The sequence below is a fragment of the Balaenoptera ricei genome, chromosome 4, assembly GCF_028023285.1.
Source record: "Balaenoptera ricei isolate mBalRic1 chromosome 4, mBalRic1.hap2, whole genome shotgun sequence".
In the NCBI taxonomy this organism is placed as follows: Eukaryota; Metazoa; Chordata; class Mammalia; order Artiodactyla; family Balaenopteridae; genus Balaenoptera; species Balaenoptera ricei.
This window is the reverse complement of record NC_082642.1, coordinates 96,201,329-96,219,761: the sequence shown is the minus strand read 5'-3', so window position 1 is coordinate 96,219,761 and position 18,433 is coordinate 96,201,329. Positions and strand designations below refer to the sequence as shown.

Genomic DNA, 18,433 nt, shown 5'->3' with positions numbered 1-18,433 from the left:
CAGCAGGGAGTGCCGTGAGGAGGGGCACTCGGCCTCATTCAGAGCGGTCTCAGGGCCCCTAGTGCAGTAAGCACCCCACGTGTGAGCACACACGAAGGGCAGGGCTTGGTGGAGGCTGACAGGTAAGTGTGCACACATGTAAGTGAACATATAGTTTCCCTTGTGGAGAACTTTCTTGGTCACTAATTCCCCTCAGTTGTTCTCAAATAGGAACTGGTACAAAATAAGGTTGAAAAGCAGCTATGCCTGTGTGTGTGTGTGTGGTAGAGGGTGGGATGGGGCGGGGGGGTGCGGCGGGCTATGAAAGCAGAAATGACGACGGTGCCTGGCTCTTCCCACAGTGACCTTGAGAGAAAGGAACCTGTCCTGGGTGTCCTGGCTCCTGAGGAGACCACTTGATGGAGACGCCCCTTCCCAGTCTCCCTGCGGACTCGGTCTGGAAAGAGACATCACAGTCTCACAAAAGAGGCCTAAAAGCTGACCTGGAGGCACACTCTTGTTGCCTCTTAGAGGCAGAAGGCACGGAGAGATAGATAAGTTACTTGAGTTCTACTCAGCGTGGGAGCCCTTGCAAAAGTTCCACCAGGCGGGCCCTGCAGGCGAGGCTGGCCGCCATTTGCAAAGCCTGGACTATTTTCCCTCCCCTCCTCTCTCCCATTTTATCCTTGTGATCCTCTGCCAAGGCTGTTGGAGGATTTTTTCCTAATAAGAAAAAAAATCGAATTTCTCTAATTCCTGTTTTGAACTTTGAGTGATATATCATGGACCATTTTTCCTATTTCTCATTTTCTGCAGACACCCTGGACACAGTGTCTGCACAGCCTTGATAACAGGCCAGGCTTCTGACCTAAGGCAGCTGTGAGCAGAGCCGCCTTACCTGTACCCAGTGCTGTTCCTGCCAACCACCAGATGCCTGGGCTGATCCTCACACTTGTAAAGGTTCAAATCGTTCTCGGGCACCAGGTCCACATCATGGAATATGAAGCAGTCCCAAATTTCATCCTTGAGAGCTTCTAGATAGCCCACATTCAGAAGTTTGGCGCGATTAAACTTTTTACTTCCAGCCTATAGATATGGAAATTAAAACTTGAAAAGCTCCTGAGACAAGATTTCACACTGTTCCCCTGTTCAGTTCACATGCAGAAGCTGGTATTATTCTTGCTAATGCACAAGAGTATACATATGACATGAAAATCTGACACAGTAGATGCAATAACAATAACAGGCCCTTTGTGTTTTTCTTTACGCTTCATACATACTTGTATTCCATAACTAAAAACACCTTGAAATGAAGAGTTGTTGTTTAATAGGTTTGGAGTTTCAGTTTTGCAAGATGAAAGATTAGTTGAGATTATTTGCACAATGTGAACAAACTTAACTCTACTGAACTCTACAATAAAAATGGTTAAAATGGTAAATTTTATGTTATGGGTATTTTACAACAATTTTTTAAAAAAACATAGTTTTAAAATACTAATAAAGATAACTCTAAAAAACTTTTAAACATACCTTTATTTATTCCATGTAAAACCACAAAACCTTTCTTACATACCAGTCATGCCAAGTAGAATCACCGCTTCACTATTCAGCTCTTAGCTAATCCCAATCTTACCCCATGTAACAAATTTACACTAAGCTCCCCCAAAAATATAGCTTGCCAGAAAGGATCAAGAAATCCTGACCTATAAACAGAGAAGGTTACTGCTCATATACCTAAGCTACTTAAAAGTCTCGTGGAATCACTGTAAGAGAACCTGGATTTAAAACTTCATGGCAGACACTAATCCTCATAGTGGCCTTACAGAGGAGATTCCTTACTGGGTAAGGAAAGAACACAAATAAACCAGTAATATAATCAAAGCTATAGTATGGAACAATTTTTTACAGTAGTAATTTTTTCATGGCTATTTGGATCAAATTCCTTAAGAATAAATTCCAGTTCAATAAACAGTTTATCATAACAAAAGTATAGGCAGTTCTCAGAACTCACCACAGTACTTTCCTGAAAAGAATAACATAAAACAGACATATTTTTCTATTCATAAAAATATATGCTGGGGGTTGCTGTCCTGAGTAAGAACTCTGAATGACTAACAATGTTAAAAACAAAAATAATGATAAACCAATATAACAGTTAAACTTTGTTTCAAATCCTCACAAAATGGGGATAGATGTAATATATATATACACATTAATTTTTAAGAGCCCCAGTTTATTATAAAGTATACATTGTAGAACAGCGTCCTCTGATCTGTCAAAAGTTTTCCTAAAACAAATATTACCAGTTATAACCAATATTAGGCATAAAGTTAATGATTTTCCTTGCATTCGGAGCATTTGTAAGGATTTGAGGGGGAATTATTTGGACGGCCCAGGACAATTTTGAAAAGATAGCCATGTAGAGTTGTTGATGTCTTATTTTTCTTTCAATAAATGTTAATACCAGATAGAGGCACCTTAAATCACCCACTCCACTTAGAGCCAAACTCTTCAAAGCAGGCTACACTAATACTTACCGTGTTCCTACTAAATCATGCTTTTGGAAGCCAAAAAAGTGAATCATAAAAGTGAAAACTAGGGGCTTCCCTGGTGGCACAGTGGTTAAGAATTTGCCTGCCAATGCAGGGGACACGGGTTCGATCCCTGGTCCGGGAAGATCCCACATGCCGCGGAGCAACTAAGCCCATGAGCCACAACTCCTGAGCCTGTGCTCTAGAGCCCGTGAGCCACAACTACTGAGCCCGCGTGCTGCAACTACTTAAGCCCGCACGCCTAGAGCCTGTGCTCCGCAATGAGAAGCCACCGCAATGAGAAGCCCGCGCACCACAATGAAAGAGTAGCCCGCGCTCGCCGCAACTAGAGAAAGCCCACGCGCAGCAAAGAAGACCCGACAGAGCCAAAAATAAATAAATAAATAAAATAAATTTATTTTTTAAAAAAAAGTGAAAACTAAACATAATGTTCTACATAATAGATAGTGGCAAAGTTAAAGGCAGAAAGGTGGAGAGAGTCATAGAATTCCATGGCGATTAACACACAGTAGTCAACTCCTCTGTCTAGATCCCCATTGAATAGCCAGGCTCAATAATAAAGCACAGTTCCAACATCTCACTGTGTAGTGTATAGCAAATGCAGAAGGCAACATAAGGTCAGTCCCAGGGGAATATCTTTGGGCTGTCATTGTCTGACATGGAAGGGCTCACGAAAGAAAACAGGCTTCCTCCAGAGGATCACTTAAGAGCCAGTAAAATTTCCCAGCACTTATCCCATTATTCCACACTCTGGGAAGAGAAGTGCCTTTACTACTTTCAAGGATAAATGAGATAAGAGACCTCACCTTTGATGATAGTATGATGCCCTTTTACCCAAGACAGACGAAGCGCCTCTCACCTTTGATGATAGTTTGATGCCATTTTACCCAAGACAGACGAAGCGCCTCACAGAGAGGAGGGTGTGGCGGGCAGAGGCCTGGTCTGCCCACACACTCACCTGGTGGATGACATAGATGCCATACTCCAGCTGCTGCCTCTGCAAGAAGGGGTGAAGGTGTTTCAGCAGGTACAGCAGGTGCTTCTCTCTGTGCCGGTGAGGGATGAGGATGGCGACCCGCTGCAAAGCCCTGCATTCCTCAGGGTGATACCGGCCTCTGTGCACCTCGGGGTTTTCTGCCTGTACTTCTTCCAGAGTGAGATCTGGTTTGAAAACGAGCTTGTTCTGGCCTTCTACAATAAAAACAGGATACAGGAACTAACAGGAGCAAAGCTCATCAAAGGCTGATGGGCCTACAGGAGCTAGTACACGTCACACACTCCGTGCTAGTTGCCTGGCACACAGTGAGCACTATCGTAAAGCCTCATTTGGTCACGAACTATAACCACAGAATCTATGACTCAGGTTATTGGCTGCAAAAACAAGCAAATGACATACAAGAGCATTCTCTTGTGCTGGGTAACCAGTCCTGGCTCTATGATTCATCCGTAAGTAGAAAATACACTCTGTTCTGAGGATCCTGGTGAAGAGCAAAGGTCAGGGGTAGACTGAACAACTTCAAATTTGCTCTAACCTCTTTTCCTTCTCAAAATTCCAAAGGGGGGGGGGCGGAAAAAAACCGGAAGCCTCACCCACGGAATGAATGAATCAATCGATCCAACTTTATTTGTTGTCATTAAAAAAAAAAAAATTGCAAAGGAGGGTGAAGTCTCTTAAAGATCAAGAGCATTCCATGGAATCAAGCTCACGGACAAGGCGCTTTTCCCTAAGGTCCTTCCCTAAGCTCATGAGAGCTATTCTAACTCCCTGAAGGTAAAGCAGCAAAAGGAAATAGAAACTAGCCTCCCTCCCTAACTCAGCAGCAACAGGTATGGGCAACACCGCAAGAATCCTCCCATTGTTCCACGAGGCAAAATCCCCAATGGGGCATTTGCTCAGTGAGTCTGGACACAGCCTGACTGGATGAAACACAAGACCATCCATGGTAACCAATCTCATGCAAGGCTTTAAAGATAAGGCGGAAGCCACTGACCCTCCCCTCAGACCCGAATGAACAGGGAATACTGACTGGTAGGAGAGGAGGCAGAGCTCTGGTTAGGGAACACGCTTTTTACAACTCGGGACTTCCCTGGCATCCAGTGGTTAGGACTCCGCGCTTCCACTGCAGCGGGCACGGGTTCCATCCCTGGTCGGGGAACGAAGACCCCACATGCCACGCAGCGTGGCCAACAAAAAACAAAAACAAGAAAAACTCCACATATACTGTCCAAGATACTTGCAAACTGAGCTATCTTCTTCTGAGTAAAGCAGTCACCCACCTTTCCCATGTATGTCACTGTGCCTTGCTCCATGTGACCATCTCCTACCCTGGCCATGGCTGTTTAGACCAGGCTCTACTGTCCACAACATGGCTGAAAGACTCTGCCCAACAGCACCAAGAGCAAATAACTGACCTACAAGTGCCTTTCCACAAGGGTCTACACACAAGACATAGAGTCAGCAGGCAGTAATCCCTAAAAACAAACAAGAAAAGGAGTTACAAGGAAAGGCAAGCTACCAGAGCTGCTGGGAGACGTCGGGATGGCTGTTGAGATGTCTTCCTGTGTAGCCTGTTCATAAGCCCCATCATCTGAATTAACCTGACCGTGTCTCTGCTCCTGGCCCCGGAAAGAGCCCCATGCGACAGGTCTGACGTAAACCAGTCCCCTTGCTCACTCCCTCATTGTAGTAGCTTATTATGTGCCTAATCTTCGGGTGCCTGCTTCCACTCACTCTAGCAGTCTCCCTTACCGCCCCCGTGATTATTTTCTCAAGTTTTATTCCTTCTTGGGTCACTAATGGCCCATCTTAATTTGTCGCTACTTATGTCGCCCTCTGGATCCATACTCAGTACTGTGTCACTGCCCATCTGTTTTCATGAATGCATTTGTTGCTTAAGTATGTTGAGAGTATTCTGAACAAGGGGGATGATACAGTCAGATCTGCATTTCAATAACTTATTTTGCTATCTCAACTTGTGTAATCTGTGAGCAGAACAATCTCCCTTGAACAATCCGGAATAATGTTTTGGCTTTTCCATGACTGAGTAAAGAGAAGCAGCGTGCCAGTATGAGCACAGTACAAGTCTGTGATGCAATCAGGAAAAAGGACCTGCAGGTTTTGTGCCGCTAAGAGCAAGAAGCCTCTGAAGAGCCCTAGACTGCCCCACAGATAGCCAATTAAGTGTATGCAGAGAGCCACCTCTGCAGGACCAGGGAGGAGCTCTGGACTTCATAGAGCTGGAAAGGATCACCGTGCCTTCATCCTGCCTGCACACTGTCTCCTGGGGAAGAAGGGCAAACATGTAAACAATACACTGACCAGTACAACAACAGAAACAAAGGTGGGCACCCAGGGAGCCTAAGATTCACTCTGGGGCAGTCCCAGAAACCTTTCTGGGAGAGAAGTGATCTAAACTAGATTTCTGATGACTAGACAGGAATCCGCCAGACACACATGGGCTGAAGAAAGGCATTCTGGAAAAACACTCCAAGGATTATCTGGAGAACTATAAGCACTTCGATGTTGTGGAGAATTAGAGGTCTGGTAGAACCTTTGTGGGTTACATAGAATATCACTGTGGAGTTTTTCCTAATTAATGTGCTCCCTAAGACCAACTTCTTAGTCATTTAAATTGAAAGGCCAGATGTCAAAGGAGAATCAAAACATACAACATATTTAAGAAATAAACACAGAAATAAACTAAGACAACATTGAAAACATACTATCCTGTCCCTCGGCTCCATACGGTGGGCCAAGGGGATGTTAACAGATAGGACATGAGTGGAAGCTTGGATGTGCTGTCATTTCCCTGCAGATGCCAGGAGAACATGCCCAGGTTAGCCCGCTGGTCCCAGGAGGATGAGAAACACGTGGAGCAGAGCCACCGGCCTGGGTCAACCGACCCCCAGCCCATCACACATGCCTACTGACATGCCTGCTGAGACTTCTGCAGCTGCAGGATCAAATTGGGTATGTTCACATAATAAATACTATCTGTCAGCAATACAAACACAGCTCACAAACATAATGCTGAGCAACAGAAGCCAGACACAATAGAGTACACAGTGTATGTTTCCAATTATGTACAATTCAAAAAAATCTAATGGATGGAATATAAGCTTGGAGTAAGGGTCGTGACTGAAAGAAGCATCTCTGGGGTTCTGGGAAGATTCCATTTCTTAATTTACATACTGGTTCCACTGGTATGTTCATTTTGTGAAACTTAAGTGAGCTGCACACTTCTGATTTTTGTACTTTTCTGTACATTTGTTATATTCAAATAAAAAGTGTATGTACTACTTGTTAAAAAGAAAAAATAAATACTTACTGAGGTGTGGAGACACAGAAGAGCAGTTGTTCAGGTTTGCTTTTTTCACAGAGGCTTCCTCTGTCACAGTTCCTTTCTCCCCCAAAACTAAACCCTTGTTCAAACTAGCCATGAGATCCTTTGCTTTAGGAATCTCTTGAATAGCACCCACAAAGTAGTTACTGGTGGCCCACCCAACCACCGTCAGGCATAAAGTAAAAAGCAACAGTAATCGGAATTTGTAGGAAAGGTGGAAAGTCACGTTGAAGCTCATGTCTTTTATTATGTGAGCAATAGGTATCTCTTGGCCTCACTGCAGGCAGGAAGCTTCAAGTTCAGCTTTTCCAATCTGATTGCAAACCTGATGACAACTGACAGTGCAATGCCTGCTTCTGCTTGGTAGTTCCGCTCCAGCAATCCCTAAAATGCAATCACAAAGACATGCTGTTTCAGATGGAAATCCTATCCTGAAATTATTCACATCAGCACAAACTGAAAACCTATCCCCAACCGATCTTGATTAACAGTAGTGGGAGTTCTCCAATGAGAGTTTAGAGACCAGAAAACCAGAGATTTTGGAGGTAGAAGGATCCAACCATCTATACACCACAGGAGTTCTCTCTGGGTTATCACCCTAGCTGTCATTCACCCCAGAAGAAAAGCCATTTCCAGATGCTGCACCGGTAGAAACAGCAAAGAAGAGAAGGTCAATGCCTCCTCAGTTCTGAGCTGGCACAGCCCAAAATTCAGTCCTAATGGTTCTCTTTCTTAGTTGCCCCTTCCTGGCACAGCTTTAAGAGAAGGTGAACTCTTGTTCTAGGGCATATTTTGACCCAAAGAGAAAATAAGGGAAAAGACAAAAGCTCTTCTCCCTCTGTGAGAGCTGGAAAAACATGTTCCTTGAAACAGAGGATGAAAAATCAAGGATTTTTCAGTTATCAGTGTTATCGTCACAATGAGACACTGACACAGGGCACATCCCAAGAGGTTGGGGAGACGGCAAGGAACACAAAAGGATGCCAACACAGGAGGCCAAATATCTGTAAGAATAAGAGAACTACAGCACAGTGTTTAAGATCTGGGGTTTGGGTTTAGACAGAAACTATGAAACCTCGAGCCCATCACTTCACTGAGCCTTGGTCTCCTTACCTGTAAAATGGGGATAAAAATTGTACCTTCCTAGAGAAGTTATTGAGGGACTGGATGACCTAATATATTAATACATAAAGTGTTAGCCCACCTCCTGATACACAGTAAGCACCCACTAAGTGGTGACCATCACTGTTGTGATTGTTATATTATTTTACTTTAAATTAAATGACTGTACACTAGGGATGACCTACAGGCAGACACACTGGTGGCTGCCAGAATCACCACTCTACTATACTGTATTTCTGTCAGTTGATGGGTTGTTATTTTGATTTCATACTTCAATTGCATGTAGTGGGATAGTATGGACTCACCTGTGAGAGGTGGCTATGCTCTTAGTTACTGAAAAAATCCAGTTTCTGAGGCCACATAGCTGAGGGCCCTCCCTGGACCATGGTAAATGCACTAAGATGATGAAGGCTACTTGGCAAGGCCCCACATCCTCTCTGCATTACCAAAACCACGTCTCTCCTCAAATTCTAAACGTGCTGTCAGAAGAGCGTGGGAAATGCTAAAGCCAGGACACAGAATCTCCACAGCAAACACATCCTCAATTAAATGGACAGAATGGAGACCAAAATATATTCTGTGCCAAAATAACACAAAAACATGTATGATTAAATCTTAAGTAACAAAAAGAAAAACAGAGAATAAACTCTTGCATATGATTACCACTAAAATTATAGAGTTAAGAAAACTCTAGAAATATGACCAAAAGCTAGCAATAATTCTGTTAGGAGTATGGGATTAGCCAGGGGTACTTTTTACCCTTTTCTTTCATTTTTGTAAAAGTATGACACACTTTTGTCCTTTTGTAATGAAAACAAAGTTGATTTTTTACATGAGATGTGAGGGACTTCCCTGGTGGTCCAGTGGATAAGGCTCCGTGCTCCCAATGCAGGGGGCCCGGGTTCCATCCCTGGTCAGGGAACTAGATCCTGTATGCTGCAACTAAGGATCCCACAGGCCGCAACGAAGATTCCGCGTGCCGCAACAAAGAGTCCACACTGCATGCCACAACTAAGACCTGGCACAGCCAAATAAATAAATAAATAAATATTTTATAAATAAATAAATAAATAAATGAGATGTGGGGATGTGGTAATTTACTGTGAAAAACAAAAACAAAAACAAAACACCCGGACTTCCCTGGTGGCGCAGCGGTTAAGAATCCGCCTGCCAATGCAGGGGACACAGGTTTGAGCCCTGGTCCGGGAAGATCCCACATGCCGCGGAGCAACTACGCCCGTGAGCCACAACTACTGAGCCCACGCACCTAGAGCCCGTGCTCTGCATCAAGAGAAGCCACCGTAATGAGAAGCCTGTGCACTGCAACAAAGAGCAGCCCCCCGCTCGCTGCAACTAGAGAAAGCCCGCGTGCGGCAACGAAGACCCAACACAGCCAAAAATTAATTAATCAATTAATTAATTAAAAAAAACACCCTTAGCAACTCTCAAGATAGCCTCTCACTTACTAAAGGGTAGTATTCCAAAATTTTAGCTCTACATGAGTTTGAGGGAAACCTAGAACGCATTTCTCTCTAGACACCACGTTATAAACGTAGGTTAGGTTCCTGGATCAAACCACAGGAGAGAAGATTTGGCCCAGGAAGCAATTAAACAGTATGGCCTGTGTTTAGGGTCTTGTTTAGGGTCTTTAGGCCTTGTTTAGGGTCTTGCTGAAGGCAGTAATACTAATTAGAAGATTAATCGTTAATAAGAAGAGTGATTCATTTGTGCATTTACTCTGTGCCATGCACTGGGGCTAAACCACTTGTATTAACTTACTTCTCATCTCAACTTTGTGAGGTAAGAATTATTAGTCTCCTCATTTTATAGAGGAGAAAATGAAGGTTGAGAGATTATGGAACTTGCCTGAGTTCACACAACTACTAAGTGGTAGAGCTGGGGTCTGAGCCCATGTGCTCAGCTCCAAAGCCTGGGCTTCTGCCACATCCTTCACATGGACGTTTCAGTCTCTTTCCTCCCCTTGGTACCTGGGTGTGCCCGGCACAAACCCTTGAAACATGCAGCCTTCTACCTGTCTCTTCCTGTCCCTTTCCTTGGGACTGTCTCTGAAATAGTTTCCTGGAGGTCTGTTCTCTTCCCTCCAGGTAACAGTAAGTCTGCAGTTTTCTGGAGCCAGACTACCTCTTGCAGACTTAATGGCAGGAGGCTTAAATGCTAGGATTGGCAATAGTTTTTGATAAAATCTCAGTCTTGGAAAAGTTAGACAGGGAACACTGTTTTTCTAAGAGCTGCTTATAGAGGGATAATGTTTCAAGAGAGATCTGCCCGGCCTGCTTATCAGCTAAGTGATCGAAGGCAAACACTCTCCCCACGTTTCCATTTCCCCAGCTATAAAACGATTTTTAAAAATTAACTTAATTTACAACATGGCTACAAGAATTTAATGAGATGACACAGCAAACACACCTAGTACATTACCAAGGACATAATAAATATCTGTTGACTCTGATTACCAATATGATTCATGCTCAAATTTTACCAGAATGCTAACCAAGATGTTATCTCTGGAATTACATATTGAAATACATATTGAATAATTTTATTTTCTATTTCTCTGTAATTTCCTGTTTTTCTTTCAATGAGTATATACCACTCTTATAATTAAAAAATAATAATAATGATTTTTTAAAGAGGGCTCTTTTTAGGGCAGGTCACTCCTGGTTGGTGTTTGGGAAAATATCATCAGATTGGACTTCTTCGAAAAACATTTAAATAAATGAGAGACCCTGAACTCTCCCTAAAAAGAATTTTCTCTTTCAGTCAAGGCTGTCTTAAGGTGACAGGGGAATCACGGTTATAGAGAACAAATTCAGGTAACATGAAAGAAGTTATCTTAGGGCAAGACTCACCACCCTTTTCCTTTCTAGGTCTGCCCTAGGGTTAGTTCAAAATGACGATGTTCTCATCATTTTGTTTTTCCTCCTCTCAATTCAACCAGTCTTTTCTGAGCACCTGCTATTTTCAGGCATAGTGCTAGGCACCAAGGGAATTAAGGTATAGTCCTTGCACTCAGAGTTTATTTCAGTCCTTCCTTAGATTTTAATGTCTGCAATTTGTTTTCAAATACGCCAGCTCCAACCCTGAAAATGGGGGAAATAGTTGAAATAAAATTGGCAAAATATTGAAAAGTACTGAGCAAGGTGATAGGTATCTGAGAGTTCATTTTCTTTTTCACTCTACTTTTTTGTATGCTTGAAATTTTCCATAAACAAAAATCTAGCATGGAAGACAAGTTATAACAAAGGGTATATCAGCATGAATGCCAAGTATCATTCTCATTCTCAGAGAATCTCTATATGCACACATTTTTACACCACCATGGGAGGTCAGGGGAGGACACCAGGTGTCACTCCATAAATATTCACTAAGCACCTAGTACCAGGGAGAAAGGATGTGGTCTTCATTCAGCAGCCAGAGCACTAAAATCAGCATTTCAATGTCTCTAAATCCATCTGGTAATCCTGCAGACACTGGATGTCTCATAGTGGGCAAGATGTGGCCCCAGGCACATGGTCCTATTCCCTTGGGCCTCTCTGGGGTAGCACCAATAAAAAGGCTGATATTTTGCTACTCCTTTACTCCTGCAGAGCTCCTGAGAGCTGACTATTTGCAAACACGTTGTCCTACCTTCCGTGGACCTCTGGTATTCATTCTCCCAATTATAGTTCCTTTACCTGGCTTCTGAGTGATCACTGCCCAGACCCTAAAGAAGCAATGGTTCTGTGAAAATTAATAAAGGGAAACCTCACTGAAGTGGAACTGGGAGGCCAGAAGGGGAGATACAGATCACATCAACACAGACCCCAATAGGAAGAGACCTACCTTGCATCTTTGGCAGGAAGTGACCCCACTTTACTACCACCAGCAGGAGGAAGAAGCTCTTCTCTTTGCCTGGCAACACCTCAGCCAATGACAGACTGTCACAACTCAGTCAATGAAAAGCCACTGTATTTCGATCTCCTAGTTTCCTCCAATGGACTTTTTGTTTATAACAGAGCCTCCCAATTTCCCCTTCTCCTCTATAAAAAAGTTTCTTTTCCTTTGCTTTACTGGACTTGCATGTGGTTTGCCATAGTTGCATGCCCCAAATTGCAATTCTTTGCTGCTCCAGAATAAACCCATTTTGCTTGTAAAATAACTGGCTGTTTTATTGTTTTAGGTTAACAGTTCCCTAGGCAGGGGGCAAGGGTGGGATAGAAATGGTGACAGCCATTTACGTGTACAGGTCATTTAAACTCAGACTGAGTTCCTAATGACCAAAACTGGAAGCATTTGAGCAAGAAAATAATGAAGGCATTGTATTTTAACGCACAGGATAAAATGAATAGCCATGAGTCCATACTGATATAAATGATCAAATAAATAAATGGGAAAGGGCAGCTCTTTCTTACAATAAACTTCCAATCAATAAGGAGGCAGGAAATGGGGGGAAAAAATCACCATTAGACAAACACCACTGTAAATAATTGTTGCAGACAAGATCCACCAATGGGTGCTAAAATTAGTAGGTAAAAATTTGAGTTTAAACAGTTTGCATAGTCTCAAAGTATCTCCCCTCAAATAATTATTAGCTACAAAGGGAAACTTTGTTAACTTTATAGTGAAGAAACCTAGCAGATACCACCTTAACCAAGTGATGAAGGTTAATATCACCAGTGATGAGACCTATCAACCTCATGAATCAGTGGTGCATTGCACTCTACAAAATAACTAATCAGTACTTTTCTACAGAATAACTTCATTCTACAAAATAACTAACTGGGACTCTTCAAAAGGGTCAAAATAATGAAAAACAAGGCAAAACTGAGGAACTATCTCAGATTGGAGGAGACTAAGGAGAAATAACTAAATGCAAGGTAAGATCCTTGATAGCCAGTGGAAACAGAAAAAAATTCATTAGCAGGAAAGCTGATGAAATTCAAATAAAGTCTATAGTTTAGTTAATAGTATTGATAACTGAACAATGGTTATGTAAGGGGCTAATATTAGGGGAAGTTGAGTGATTCCCTGTATAATATTTGCAACTTTTCTCTAAGTCTAAAATTAATTAAAATTAAAAGTTAAAAAAAAAAGTCAAAGACTGTGTATAATCCAAGTCAACATACAGCAGTAAAATTAACTTAATTCTCAAAGAGAATCACTGTTTTTTGTATTCCTAGTGCCTCAAACTGACCTGACACATAGTAGGTGCTAAATTTGGTAAATAATGAATGACTTTCTAGGATATACTAGTTGAAACACACAAGGACACACAATAATCCCAGGTTACTAAAATAAATGTGACATGGTATAAAAGAAGAAAAAATAAAGACTAATAAAGAAGGGGAAAAATTAACTGGTATAAAATTCCATTTGGGGAAGATTTTTAAAATTGAAAAAGGCTCATATACACTACCAAATGTAAAATAGATAGCTAGTGGGAAGCAGCCGCATAGCACAAGGAGATCAGCTCGGTGCTCTGTGACCACCTAGAGGGGTGGGATAGGGAGGGTAGGAGGGAGACGCAAGAGGGAGGGGATATGGGGATATATGTATATGTATAGCTGATTCACTTTGTTATACAGCAGAAACTAACACACCATTGTAAAGCAATTATACTCCAATAAAGATGTTAAAAAAGAAAAAGCCTCACCCCCATGCTAGCTCCCTTCGGTCTACTAATACCAACGCTCTCCTAAGGACAGAGGGCCCCATCTCTAATAAATGGCCCTTTCTCTTAGTCATGCCCACCACCTTTTGCTTCTCTGTCATTGAGTTTCCAAAAGCAGTACTCCTCTCTTCTGACTCTGGGAGGAGTTGCTGTCTAGCCTGCCACTTCCTCCCTGAACCCACAGAGCATACCAGAGCAGTGTTCCTGCCTCTGGGCAAGAGCTGCCTGCTGGTCCTGCATCACCTGTTTTACAACAAGGGCTGGCATGAAACAGTCAGGAAACATGAAATCAATTTAACAAGCAAGGGACTGAAATTGTTTTATTTAGTCTTTGTTATGTAGCATGAAAGAATTCCTAAGAATTTCCAATGGGGGATTTTAATGGAGGCTCGTTGTTTACTTATGTGCCATTCTCAGCTATCCCAGAGAATCCTGTAGTGGGGTCACTTGAAGTTCCCTTTCTGCAGTTATTAGAGGCACATCAATGAGAAGGCTTGAGAAGGTCTGAAGGTCTGAGGTAATGAAGAAAACAAGGGCTTTGAAGTCACAAAGAGCTGAGTACAAATCTGGTTACCAGATGCATGAATGGCTTTGGGCAAGTGACCTAAATTTGATTCCGTTTTGCCATTTATTTTAAAAACATTTTTCAAAGTGTGGTTCCAAGAGTGCCTATATCAAAGACAGAGGGAAATTTGTTAAAATTGTAGATTCCTGGGCCCTACTCCAGTACTAATGCGTCAGAACAGCTGGGCCTGGGACTCAGGAAAATGAATTTTTAACAAGCTCCCCAGTTGAGTCTTATACGCATTAAAGTTTGAGAACCACTGAAATAAGAGATCGGACCTGTAATGCAACAGATCCCTCAGAAACGTTCATTTTCCTTTGGGTGAGGAAAAGCAGTAAGAAGATACGTGAAAAGGAGATTTTTAAAATGCATTTGAATAGCTTTCAACTCCATCATTTAGAAACTTATTCTAAGAAATAATCAGAGAGGTAGACCACGATATTCGAACCAACATTACTAAAATAACCAAAAATTCAAAAGAATCAGTATGTTAACAATAGGGAGCTGATTTAATTAATTACAATACCTACATATAATGGAACACATGCTTTCCTTAAAATGGTGCCTAAACAACAACTACATGGGAAAGTACTCATGATAGCTAAGTGAAAAAAACAAAAAAACAAAAAACCAGAATATAAAAATGTGCACTGGGGCTTCCCTGGTGGCGCAGTGGTTGAGAATCTGCCTGCCAATGCAGGGGACACGGGTTCGTGCCCTGGTCTGGGAAGATCCCACATACCGCGGAGCAGCTGAGCCCGTGAGCCACAATTACTGAGCCTGTGCGTCTGGAGCCTGTGCTCCGCAACAAGAGAGGCCGCAATAGTGAGAGGCCTGCGCACCGCGATGAAGAGTGGCCGGCCCCCACTTGCCACAACTAGAGAAAGCCCTCGCACAGAAACGAAGACCCAACACAGACATAAAAAAAATTAATTAATTAATTTTTAAAAAATGTGCATGGAATACAATACAAATTATGCTCTGTATGTGTGGTGTGCATGCATTTTATATATAAAATTCCAGAAAGAATCACTGGTAGTTGTCTCTTAATTATAGATTAGAGAAATTTTATTTCTTCTCAATCTTCTATTTTTTCTAAAATAGGGTTTTTTTATGATCAGAAACAATGTTGTTTTTTCTGATAAAATGACTATAGTTTTCCTTTAAAGTGTATTAAAATTTAGAGACGACACAATAGACAGGGATTATAATTTACCTAAGTTTAGTAGCAATTCATTCACATAACCTTCAAGGAAATCTGTTCTAAATAGGTCTCAACAAGCCCAAATCTTAAAGAAATACCTCATAGGCTGTCAATAATTTTCCATGCCAGAGAATTCTGGTTTCTGTTTGCGATTCCTATTCCTAGGCTCCACCCTGAGAGATTTTTATTTCCAAGGCCTGACGTGAGGCCAGGTAATCAATATTTTCAACAGGAACCTAGGTACGTTTGAGAAACCATTGTTCATTGGTGGCTTTTAAAAAAGAGAAGAACACCACCACTGACTTGCTTTGAATGTTTCCACTTTGAATTAAAGATCTTCAAAGAAATGGTTAGTTCTCAAGTCTTGCATGCATCTCTGGAAAAAACACACATTATTATTAGCTCATTTTAAAGTAAATACTAAATACTTATCCTATCAAGTGGCCCATAAAATATACTAAGAGAGTTAGTTTTATTGCCCCCTCCAAGACTGTGTAGTCAAACAGTTCAGTACTTCTCTTTAACATTTTTAATCAGATTAAAATTGCACACTGAAGGGAAGCAAAATATGCCACACCAAAATATGCCACTTTGGCATACTGATTACTTTGAATTAAAGTTACTTAAGAAACAGCCAGTGCAAGGACACTTTCACCGTCTTTTCTCCCCTTGAAAGCAGGAAATAAATCTCCCATGTGAAAGGTACCTTTTCTATACGAGGAGGGAACCAGGATCAGGCATCCTTATTATCAGAGATAAAAATTCAAGGTGGAGGGACTTCCCTGGTGGCGCAGTGATTAAGAATCCGCCTGCCAAGGCAGGGACATGGGTTGGATCCCTGGTCCGGGAAGATCCCACATGCCGTGGAGCAACTAAGCCCGTGCACCACAACTACTGAGCCCGTGTGCCACAACTACTGAAGCCCACATGCTTAGAGCCGGTGCTCCGCAACACGAGAAGCCATCGCAATGAGAAGCCCTGAGAAGCCCACGCACCGCAACAAAGAGTAGCCTCCGCGGGCCACAACTAGAGAAAGCCTGCGTGCAGCAACGAAGACCCAACGCGGCCAAAATATAAATTAAAAAAAAAAGAATTCAAGGTGGAAAGCACTGTATCAACTAGAGAAAGCACGCGCACAACAAGCAAGTTGTCTTGCCAATTCTTCACATATGTATTGTTTCTTTGTGTAAAAGATATAAAAGCTGCCTACTTTGGTTACTTCCTTGAGCCTCATATTTTTATGGGATCCCAATGGTATGAAATTTAATGTTTCTCTCCTGTTAATGTTTTATGTCAATTCAATTTAATTATTAGACCAGCCAAAGAACCTAGAAGGGGCGAGAAGAAAAATTTTTCTCCCCTACAACACAAACAGGCACATGAAAACTTTGCAATTTCATGGAGTTTAAAGGCCAACCCTGCTCTAGAAGATAAAATTCCAAAAAGATAAACTATGGTCCTATTAAGCATTATCTCCTCCCCCAGAGACACATTAAAGCACTCTGGCCCACCAGCCCAGCCCAGGTGCCTAGGATAGCCCTGGGCCCCTCTTTTTAAGCCCACTTTCTCAGCCTGGACCCTGAATCTTATTTATCTCTAACCAAGACTCCTTGACTTTCTTGCATCCTCAATGTTATTTTCCTTTCTTAACAGAAATTTAGAAATTAAAAACAAACAAACAAACAAACAACACCCTCAACCCTCAAATTTCTGTCTTCTTCCTGCTCCCTTTCATCAGCAAACGGCTGGAGAGGTCTCCCTGTGCTCCGGCCGCCTCCGCGTCCTCGTCCCTCACCCACTCCTGAACACTGTGCAACCCCGGCACACGCCCACCCTGTTGGTAACTGCTCTCCTGAGCCTACCAACCCAAAGGCCTTTTCTCAGTCCCAATACTCATGGACGTTTCTGTTTTCTTCAAACCTAGAGTTAGCCCTTATCTAATGGAAGACCGACCACCAACAGATATGGATTGACAGGCACTGGATGGACGCAGAGCCAGACTAAGGGCAGGTATCTGAGGCACTTTAAAATCCTGTCGACCCTCACCACTCGTCGGCCCCTGAAAGTCCCAGGCTGGGATCAGCAATGGGTTTCCCAGTAGAAACGCTGGGGAAAGAGGGCTCCAAGGAGGAAGGGGCTTCTTCACGCTGATTCTCCCGGCAAGGAGAGAGGTGCTGGTGGAGACTCCAGAACCGCGACGCGGGGCCTCGGGGGCCGACCCCTGAATTCCCACCTGGCAGCATCTCGCCTGGGAGCGCCGCGGTGCCGCCCGCACCTGAGCCGGTGCCTCCCGCCGGGCTCGGCCTCCGCAGGCCCCTGCCCGGCCCCGCCGCCTGGGCGGAGGCAGAACGGCCCTCCGAAGGCCCGGCCCGCGCCCGGCTTCGGCGCGGGGGACCGACCCGGCCCGCCGCCCGGGGATGCCCACACGGCGCCCGCCGCCCTCCGCGCGGAACTGCGCTTCCCGGGCGCCGGCGGAGCGGAGGCCCCACTAACTCACCCCTCACGCGGCCTCGACGAGCACCTCCCGGAGACAGGGAAGGCGGTCAGAAGCGGCCGCGGGGACCGCCCCCGCCGCCCAGGAGGCGGCTCCGGCGCGCCGGCTCCGCCCCCCGCCCGCCCTGGGAGTCGCTTCGGCCGGGCCCGGGGGCGAGTCTGCGCGGTCCTCCACTAGACCGGCCCGACGGATTCCCCGCTCTCCGCTCCGCCACCGCCCCCCACCCCGGCCACCCTCCCCGGGCGATGGAAGAAGCACCTGGAGGGAAAAGGACAGCTTGTCCTTTGGGTGATCTTAATAAAGCCTTGTGCCAATACTGCGCTAGGGTCTGGGCGCTTCCCAAATTCCATCCTCGTAAATACTCACAGAGCTTTAGGAAGGAGGTAGGAACTTTCCCATTTTACGGAATAGGAAACGGAGGCTTTAGAAGTTAATAAATTTACCTTACATTACCCTGACAGGTTTCAACTTTGTCAGCTGCACAATGTACCAAATTAACTGAC

General features: G+C 43.7%; 1 protein-coding gene across 6 annotated transcripts in view; it reads right to left on the bottom strand.

Moving 5' to 3' along the window:
* B4GALT4 (beta-1,4-galactosyltransferase 4) overlaps positions 1-18,011 on the bottom strand; it is a 51,275-nt gene extending 33,264 nt beyond the window's left edge. For 5 of the 6 annotated variants that reach the window (XR_009502938.1, XR_009502936.1, XR_009502937.1 and 2 more), the window contains exons 1-4: positions 17,670-17,774; positions 6,860-7,258; positions 3,490-3,722; positions 878-1,065 (exon numbers count right to left, since the gene is read on the bottom strand). Coding sequence is in view for 2 of the 6 variants with exons in the window: in XM_059921066.1 (XP_059777049.1) it covers positions 878-1,065; positions 3,490-3,722; positions 6,860-7,112 (674 nt within the window). In the remaining 4 variants the exon portion in view is untranslated. Of the gene's footprint in view, positions 1-877; positions 1,066-3,489; positions 3,723-6,859; positions 7,259-17,669; positions 17,775-17,933 lie in introns of those variants that run through there. The other variant, XM_059921067.1, reaches the window with a different exon arrangement.
* Positions 18,012-18,433: the final 422 nt, after the last annotated feature.